The sequence below is a fragment of the Nicotiana attenuata genome, unplaced genomic scaffold, assembly GCF_001879085.1.
Source record: "Nicotiana attenuata strain UT unplaced genomic scaffold, NIATTr2, whole genome shotgun sequence".
Classification (NCBI taxonomy): Eukaryota; Viridiplantae; Streptophyta; class Magnoliopsida; order Solanales; family Solanaceae; genus Nicotiana; species Nicotiana attenuata.
The window spans coordinates 77,818-87,911 of record NW_017674556.1 but is presented as its reverse complement, the minus strand read 5'-3'; the positions used below and the strand labels follow the sequence as shown (position 1 = coordinate 87,911).

The 10,094-nt window shown below is 40.0% G+C and overlaps 1 protein-coding gene across 1 annotated transcript; it reads left to right on the top strand.

Annotated features, from left to right (window-relative positions):
* Positions 1-5,461: 5,461 nt before the first annotated feature.
* Positions 5,462-7,086, top strand: LOC109218887. The gene is made up of 3 exons (XM_019383284.1): positions 5,462-5,914; positions 6,028-6,693; positions 6,748-7,086. Exons 1-3 carry the CDS (start codon positions 5,462-5,464, stop codon positions 7,084-7,086), a joined length of 1,458 nt encoding a protein of 485 aa, XP_019238829.1.
* Positions 7,087-10,094: the final 3,008 nt, after the last annotated feature.

Here is a 10,094-nt window from a genome sequence, read left to right as displayed (position 1 = left end):
AATGAAAGAGAAATATCCCCATCTATTTGATCAAGTCTAGAAGAAATTATGTGACCTTTCTATCTCTAAAACAACTACCATTGTGTCCAAGTTGATTCCTTCCTAAATGCTAGTGAAGTCCCTCTAGTTGTGCAAGACTTATAGGTGTAGGGATTGTTTCAAGTCATGTGAACATTTCTTTGGTAAATGAAAGCCTTATAAAGACTCTTGTGTTAAGTAATCAAGTAATGGTTGTATAAGTTGGTAATGAATTTACTTGTATGTACTTGTAATGTAGTTGAAATGGCTAAATTATGTGAAACTCATTGAAATAACTGATTCATAAGCAAAACGTATCAAGTGATCAAATGTGTGCAATTGTTAAGGTAGGAAATTGTATGACAGTTGTAGGGATGGTTGTAATTCTGTTATGGTGTTTGGAATTGTGTTTCGGGGGCCCTCTGTCAGGTAGAGATGTCCAAATTACAAAGGAAACTCTGGCAAAATTTTTCTAAAAATTTGGGAAATAGTGAAAGGTGTAGGAATCTGCGTAACATGTTTTCAAAACCAACTGGTCTTTGAAATACTGAAAAGTTTGAAATAGGTCCTCATTCGGGGACGAATGATTTTAAGTGGGGGTGGATGTGAGGCCCCGTAAAAAATTTTGGCTCAAAACCTAGTATCTTGTGGTGTCGACTCCGAATATGTGTTAGGAATGCGTTCGGACCCTTGGTATTGATCTAAGCTTGTAAAAATCAAAAGTATCAATTTTTCCAGAAAATGCTATTCTGCGGCCCAGAATGCGGTCGCAGATCTAGTATGCGGACCGCATTCCTACCGCAGAGTGAAACAGAAGAGTTTTCAAAATTAATGTTGAAAATGCGGTCTATTATGCGATCGCATAACCAATATGCGGACCGCATAATCTTAATCGCCGCATAAGTTCCTCAAGGATTTGTGAAGGTCAGTTCTGCGGTGCACAATGCGACCGCATAACAGGAATGCGGACCGTATTCCTGTCGCACACCCGAACAGACTCCTCAGAGTTTTGGGGGCACTTCTGCGGTCCAATCTGCGGACCGCATTTCGTTTCTGCGATCACAGAATGCGACCGCAGATCTTGCTCGGGCTTCTAATTTTCTAAATTTTAAAACCCGACCCCTTTGAAATAAAACACCCATCCCCCTCATTCTTTAACGATCTTCTGCACAAAATAAGAGAGAGGAAGAGAGGGTTTTGAGAGAGAAAGTCATCTTCTCCAAAATTTGGTTCTTCAAAACTATCCGGGCCGGGAAATTTCAAGCTTATCTTCATCCCCCTTTTCTTGCAGGTAAAATCCCTAACCCTTTTCATTGAATTTCAGGTTTAAACTAAGGGGGGGGGGGGGAGTCTCATGCATTGGTTCTTGAAAATAATGGTTGAACTCATACATGCATGCCTTTCTATAACCTAAAATCTAGTAGGAGTAGTTGGGTGGGAGCAAAGACTTATACAAAGAAGGGGCTGATAACCTAGATAAGTTTGAGAAGCATTTGTGAACCCCAATTCTAAGTTATGTGTATTAAATTGTGCACTAGATTGACGTTGCTAGATTATTTGGTGAATTGGAAATAGAAGTTAAAAGGAAATTCGGCTCCAGGTATGTATGGCTAACTTTGATCTTTGTAAAATCACCTTGCTTGGTGTTCCATATTTGGTACGTGTTGTCTACGTGGGTTATTTGTGAAGTTAAACTCTTGCTAGTAATATGTGTTTACTTGTGTGAACCATTTGTGAATTCATGTAAATATTGTGCCTTAAACGTTGTTGGTTAAGACGTCTGATATGATTGTGCAAGTAAATGGCAATAAACCAAGTTGTGATTGCGAATGTGTTATGTGGTAAGAACTGTGGAATAAATGATGGAAAGGAATCGAGATTGGTGAAAATTGAGATAACTGTGGTAACATCCTTTGTGGCTAGTTGTGGAAAATCATTGTTGTGATTTAAATGGTACAACGGACTGTTGAAAAAGATGGAAATGGCATTGATAGTCATATAAACCTTGTGTGAGTTGTGTTGTTGTTCCTTGAGATGTGTTGTCGTTGTTATTGGGATTTGTTGTTGTTGTTCCTGAAACTTGTTGTTGTTCTCCTTGTAAATTGTCATTGATGTGGTATTGTTTGTGAATTGTGATTGCTCGGTGGGATCGGGTTGCGCGCCGCAACACGAAGTAATAAGGTGTGGGTTGTGGTGATAAGGGTGGCCGAGGTAATAAGGGTGGAAAGTGATCGAAATCACTATTAAAATGAAATTATGAACAAATTGTGAAACTATTGATGTGGAAATGTGGAAGGGGAAAACAGGAGAGATTGTAAACTTGTTTGGCTTGATTGTTCCTTCTTTGTATATTTGATTGTTATTTCTATTACGATTACATACTTGCTTATAATTGTGAAATTATTGATGTGGAAGTGTGGAAGAGGAAGCAGGAGAGATTGTATACTTGTTCGGCTTAGTTGCTCCCTCTTTGTTGATTTGATTGTTGTTCTTATTACTGCTACATACTTGTTTATGGTTCGAGTTTACTTGGAGCAAGGTTTGTTCATACATACCAGTACAATTCAAATGTACTGACGTCCCTTTTGTCGGGGGCGCTACATTCGTGTTATGATTGTAGGTGGATCCGTAGCAGGTACTCCAGTCCACCGATCGTAGCTCCCCTTCGTCCTCCATCAGCTTTTTGGTGAGCCCCTTTCCTCTCGGGGCCCTGCGTGGCTCAGGCCGCTTGTTTTCGGAGTTTTATTTTGATTTTTTTGTGAAAGGTATAGCCGGAGCCTTGTTACCGGCAAATACTATATTATCCTGTTGTACTTTTAGAGGCTCCGTGGACAGTAGATGTGGGTTAAGAACTTGTGTAAATATATGTTCATGTGTTGGGCAAAGAATTTGTAATTTCATTAACTATTATGTACGTATATATGTGTTGCAAAAAGGTGTTCTAAGTTAATTATATGGCTAATTCTTGGAATATTGAGTAAGGAAAACATGGGGTAACACGTGGGTTAGGAAAGGCACCCAGGTCCGCTTGACTGGGGCTACCCGGTCGGGCGCCGGTCATGTCCCTCGAATTTGGGGCGTGACACCTCCCGGATACGTAGGCAACCAAAAAAGGTTCAGTCATAACCCAAGGAAAGCCTTTGCAATGGCTTTGTATAGATTAGGAATGATCATGACGCCAAGAAGCTAGATCATCAGGGGCATATCCAGGAGATCGTCATCAACAGGACAAAGCCATCCAGAAATGATACTCGTAGAAAGAAATTCTAAATATGTCATAATCTGGAGCAACGACTTTTGCCATAAGCATAAACGATTTTTCAAAATATCTTTTAGAAATGCTACTCTTCCACCTACCAAACTTCGTGGCATAACCCGCCATATCCGAGGCAAGGACAAGTCTACAATCAACACAAATCAAGTCTTCGACGCAATCAAAGCGCCCTGTATATATCAAATCGTTTGTTCTGCCAATTGGAGCACCTTGTACATATCAAGTCACCGGCCCCGCCAATTAGAGCCCTGTTTATAGCAAGCCGTCAGCTTCGCCAATTGAATTCACGTTTATAGAAAATTGTCCGCTTCGCCAATCAGAGCCCTGTATATAACAAATTGTCCGCTTTGCCAATCGAATCCCTGTATATAGCCAATTGTCCACTTTGCCAACTAGAGCACTTTGCACATATCGCACTGTCAATTCACCACATCGGAGATTCCAAATAGATATTTGCAAACCTCGTCACCGACCTCTCCAATCGAAGGATGGACCATCCAATTCCGCCACACGTTCGACCGATTGACGGTCGCAAATTAGTTCTGCAGTCAAGAGTATCTCTTGGGCATGGTCATTTATTTCTCCGCTTTATCTTGAATGTTTTGACGTTTTTATTTATGCAGCTTACAGGCTTTTTTTACATTCGAAGTGAAATACTCCCATCGCATGGAGATACTCCCATTGTGTGGAGATTTTAAATTCAAGTCAGCTACTCCCTTCGCGTGGAGATTCAAAATGCTCTGATAGATGTGGAACGATACACAACCCGACTAACAATCAAGTCAGATTCAAAAGCCCATCCCCGACATCCCATATAATGCTCCAGAGCTCGGAGACTTCAAATTCAAATATCACATCGCCCCATGATTCCAAATAACAGCTAGCCGGCAGTCAGACATCATCATTCCTGCATATTTACGTTATATCTTAACATATTTTCATTGCGATATATGGGTATGCATGTATCTTCTTCTTTTGCAGGACCAAACTCTACAATGTGGAACTTCTTCTAAGCAGCAAAACAAGTTACACCGCTACGAGGGACAACAAACTCATAAGCGAACTAAGGATCCAAACTCCAACTCAATCCAATTAGTAGAACTCCAAAATTGTCAAGTCTTTCAATATATCCTAATCAAGCCACAATCTGTGAAGTCATTCGGGTTCCAATATCGTTCCAACTTGCAGTATCATCATAACACGATACTAGGGAAATTCCTGCAAGCGCCACTCTTTTCGAATCATCATTCCAGAACTACATGAGGCCTTATCCTCATTAAGCCCGATGTATGTAGGCAATTCAAAGCAAAAATTCAGCTCCTGATCTCACAACTCATGATCTTCCCCAATCCCGTGTACCATCTGTGCAATACATGCCTAGAGTCGGGACAAAATTGGTCTTTAAGTCAATTTCTTTGCCCGCAAACTCTTTATCATCTCCAGTCAAAGAGGGAAAACTATTGACGATCAATTTTGACTCTCCCTTTTAAAATTAAATTAGTTATGCTTATTGATTAGCAATACATGTGGTAAAATATTTTTAAATCAATAATACCTATTTTCTAAAAACATAATGGGTAATAATTAATATTGTTGAGTTAACAACAATTTGGTATTAAATATTTATAAATCATATTACTCTTACTATTTTGAATCATTAAAATAACCTTTATATATCAAAAAAAAATCTACAATTAAGTTAATGAAATAGTCTTTAATTTATAATTATATTGTCTTATTTGCTTTAATTAAACAAAAATAGTTTCATAATTAAATAAATAAAATATTATAGAAATTAATAATTAATTATAGTAATTAATAATATATTTGATGATTATATTTATTGTATTTAATTAAGATTAGTTAACTATAATTAAGTTGATTTTTAAAAGGGGTTAAAAGCTCAAAAGGCTACAATTACAATTAATCAATTAAACTCAATGTGGCCCAGTGTTAAACTGTATTTCATTTGTTTTAGCCCAAATACATGAGCCCAAACACCCCTGACCCGGTCCAGACCCACCCTCTCTATCCCATGTTGGAAATCCACGCCATCTCTACCCCTAACATGAAGCATGGGGTAGATTCAAGCAGTATTTGGTGAGATCACCAATTCATGGGTTTCCAGAAAAGATTTTGTTGGAGAAGTTTTACGCGGGTTTGGATCATATGAATCAATCCGTAGCCAACAATGCAGCTAATGGATTGTTCATGGACAAAACCTTTGCAAGCGTCACTCAAATCCTCGACAAGGTGGCCGAACACAACCAATCTTGGCATTCGGGAAACACAGCAGGTGGAGTTTCACATGATACCCCTTATTTGACCAACATTGTCAAGGAAAATCAAGAAAGAGATCAATTGATTGTCGAGCTTGCTACCAGTATCAATGTTTTGACGAAAATATTTACGGAAAGCCAAACAAAGAAATTGAATGTTGTGGAAGAAGTACTGCCAATTTCAAATGCCAATTATCAACATCAAGAAGGCCAACAACAAGACTATCCTCCAATGCAATACGAAAAAGCAAACTATGTTAACAATTCACAAAGAGCATATCAAAGACAAGACTACCAAGGGTCGGGACAACAACATCTATGGAGACCTAACCGAAAGAGCAAGGTAACCAACAATGGCAAAATGATCAAGGTAGTTCTAATCAAGGAAATTTCAGCAACAACAACAACAACAACAATTTTGTGAATCGAAGTTCAAACCCCTATGTTCCACCGAAGGGGAAATATTCTAACTCTCTACATTGGAGGGAAAGTTCTTCAAGCGATTCCAAATTGGAGAACATGATTGAAAGAGAATTGCAAAATCAAGAGGGATCTGACACATTAATGAAAAACACGATCGAGCTTGTGGGTTCTTACACCGTATATATTCAAAAGTTGGAGATACAAATGAGGGATCTCTCAAAAGAAAAAACCCCAAAACAAAAAGGTACGTTTCCAAGTTATACGATTGCGAACCCAAAGGGTAGTGGGGGTGGCCCAACCTCTCATTGTATGTCCATTACAACTCGAAGTGGAAAACTACTTCAAAGTGAGAGTGAACGGGTGGTCGAAGAGGAAGATGAGGCAAAAGTTAAGGTGCCAAATGTTGTTGAAGTTGAGAGAATTCCAAAGAAGGTGGAGGCTCAAGATGTGAGCCATGAAAAGGTTGAGGAAAAAGTAATAGAGACACCAAAACCTCTAGCACCGATTCCTAGACCTCCCCCTCCATTTCTTCAAAGACTAGCCAAAAGATTTGATGATAGAAAATTCGAGAAGTTCTATGACATCTTAAGGCAATTATCGGTGAACATTCCGTTTGTAGAAGCGTTTCAAGAAATGCCCGATTTTGCTAAATACTTGAAGGATTTGATCATGAAAAAGAAGACCATCAAGAATGAAACAGTGAGTGTCACCCACCGGATTAGCTCCATCATTTCAACAACCTCCGTCTAAAAGAAAGAGGATCTGGGGGCTTTCACCATTCCATGCACTATTGCATTGCGTGACTTTTCACGAGCTCTTTGTGATAAAGGGGATAGCATAAACTTAATGCCTCTTGCTATCTACAAGCAAACAGGATTGGAAATGACTAGGTCTGCGAGTATGAGGTTGCAAATGGCCGACCATTCGGTGAAGCGACTGGTGGGGATAGTGGATGATGTGCTTGTGAAAGTGGGGAAGTTTCTCCTCTCTGCCGACTTCGCTATTCTTGATTATGTTGTTGACAAAGATATCCGTATAATCTTAGGGAAACCATTTCTTGCAACCGGGAGAGCATTCATGGACTCGAAATAAATGAGATTAAATTTTGGGTTAATGATGAAGAAGTAACGGTTAAAGAAAGGGCATGAAATTGCCAAATGCATAAGAGAGTATCTCGATACTTGATGATGTTGATGTGGTAGAAGATGCCGTTGAGGTAAAGATGGAAGAGGAATGCCTTTGTGAGGCATTGGCTGCGATCTTGATGAATTTTGATAGTGAGGACATAGAAGGATATGTGGAAACAGTGAATGCATTGGAAGGGTTTGGTTCATATACTTACAAATTGAAGAAGCCTTCTCTTGACTTGGAGAATAGAGTCACTCCTCCTGCCAAGCCTTTATTTGTTGAGCCGCCCCAACTTGAACTCAAGTCACTGCCATCACACCTAAGGTATAAATTTCTTGGTTCTAATGAAACTCTACCCGTAATTGTTTCCTCTTTGTTAAATGATATGCAAGTTGAACAATTAATGGAGACCTTTAGCGAGCTAGACGAGCCATTGGTTGGACAATAGCGGATATCCAAGGGATTCCCGACGGTATTTGTGAGCACAAAAATCCAACTTGAGGAAGATAGCAAACCTATTATGGAGCATCAAAGGAGTTTGAATCCCTCCATGAAAGAAGTGGTGAAGAAGGAAATTATAAAATGGTAGGATGCCAGAGTTGTTTACCCCATTGCAGAAGTCCTTGGGTAAGTTCGATGCACTGTGTACAAAAGAAGGGATGCATGACCGTGATTCAAAATGACAAAAATGAACTCATTCCTAAAGGACGGTGATCGGGTGGAGAGTATGCATGGACTATCAGAAGCTCAATAGTGCCACTTGCAAGGACAATTTCCCTATGCCTTTTATTGATCAAATTCTTGATCGGCTAGCGGGAAGGTCATTTTATTGTTTCCTTGATGGTTACTCTAGCTACAACCAAATCAACGTAGCCTGGACCAAGAGAAGACGACATTCACATGTCCTTATGGGATCTTTGCCTTTAGCCGGATGCCATTTTGGGCTATTCAGTGCCCCGACTACCTTTTATATTTTATAGTAAAGGTAGGAAGGAACAAAGAAAGCAAGACATAGAGAAGAGCCATCTGAGACCAAGTAGAATACAAAGTTTTCTTTAATATTTTATAGTTAGATTTCGTTTTAGAATTTATGTAATAAGGCTCTGTGCCACTACTGACTCTATTTTATTATTTTGTTTTGGTAATAGAGTGATTTGATTTATTTTGCGTTACTGGAATGAAACAATGTTGGCACAAATTTCTCCAATTTTACTTGTCGCTTAGGCCTACCTCGGGCACAACTAGGTCCCCAAATTAGGACATGAACCATTGAATGCCTTATGTCCTATCTGTTTAAATTTCGCAAGGATTTTTTAAATTTACCTTACTAACTTGGCTACCTTTTGTTTTTCTTTCTTTTGGTTATTTCCATTCCCAAAGATTGATTCGTGCGCTCTGGCAACATCAACATACCACACCAGATCTAGAGGTCTTCCGCCTCCTCCCCTCCTAGCAACATCAAAAGCAAAGGTAAAGGGAAGATGGATAATTTGAGTGGCAACGGGAAAGAAAATGCTCCTTTGGCAGAGAACATAGAAACCTCAGATGGGAGAAGTACACCGGGGCAGAATGAACTGGTTCTGCGATTAGAGCAAAAAATTTTGGAATTGCAAGGTGAACTAGAGCAGCTCCGCAACCTCGCCAACTTGTCCCTCACGTTAAACGTCCCAGATATCTACCACCAAAATGCTACTACATAAGACAACCCCAAAATCCGCAACCTCAAGATCCATAAAATCCCCCTACCACTCAACAATACCACAACCCCACACTCCCACAAAACCTGAACCCTCCACCATTGCAAGTTCCACAACGATGCCATTACAACAAAACTCAATACCTGCAAACGCCACCTACCCATCTCCCAAACTGCACCACAACCTACCCACGAACTACCCCAATCATCCATCAACGATCATCCATATCCCCAAGCCCCTGTTACCCACCAAACCAATCCTATATATGTGGAAACTCTATCATACACATAACAACAAACTCTATACACACCCGAACCTACCGAAAAAGGACCTTCTCATTAAGAACATGGCTGAGGAGTTGAAGAAATTATCCGGAGGGGTCCGGAGTGTCGAAGGAGGAAAGGGTATTGAAGGCTTGAACTATGAAGACTTGTGCATTCAACCGGATGTAGAACTACCCGAGGGTTACAAAGCCCTATAGTTTGAGATGTTTGATGGTACTGTTAATCCCAAAGCACACTTGAGGACTTATTGTGACAAACTCGTAGGTGTAGGCAAAAACAAGCAAATCCACATGAAGCTATTCATGAAAAGTCCAATAAGGGATGCCTTAAGATGGTATATCAGTCAAAACCCAAATAAATAGTCTAATTGGGTGAGTATACTATCCGATTTTATGGACAAATTTAAGTTCAACACGAAGAATGCACCAGATGTGTTCTACATTCAGAACCTCAAGATGAAACCCATGGAAACTTTCCGTGAGATGCTACCCATTGGAGATTTCAAGCCGCTAAAGTAAGGCCATCATTGGAAGAAGAACAAATGAATAAGTTCTTCATACGGGCTCAGGACCCGCAGTACTATGAAAGATTTATGGTCATAGAAAACCACAAATTCTCTGACATGATCAAGCTAGGAGAAATAATTGAAGAAGGTATCAAGAGTGGCACGGTTACCAATTTCGAAGCTCTACAGGCCACTAATAACGATTTACATTTTGGAGGTATCTTAAAGAAGAAAGAAGTGGGTATCGTGTTGGTACCCCAAGGGCCACAATCTCCCCTCAGCTATCCAACACCCTTGCCAATATATCATCCCTCATCCCCAAAATACCATTGTCCTTCCACCACCTACCATACCTACAATATCCAACCAGCATACTATCACTCATCCCCACCTGCCCGACAGAACTACCATAAACCCCGAGCCAACTTTGACCGTAGACCTCCCAAGCAATACACCCCTCTCGCCAAACCAATAGCCAAATTGTAT

What these genes read in the sequence shown, in the direction of transcription:
- LOC109218887 (XM_019383284.1), top strand. Translation starts at nt 5,462, where the DNA reads ATGAATCAATCCGTAGCCAACAATGCAGCTAATGGATTGTTCATGGAC. An exon ending in GACCTAACCGAAAGAGCAAG is followed by an intron (nt 5,915 to 6,027) that starts GTAACCAACAAT and finishes GTTCCACCGAAG; the next exon opens with GGGAAATATTCTAACTCTCT. An exon ending in AGACCATCAAGAATGAAACA is followed by an intron (nt 6,694 to 6,747) that starts GTGAGTGTCACC and finishes TCCGTCTAAAAG; the next exon opens with AAAGAGGATCTGGGGGCTTT.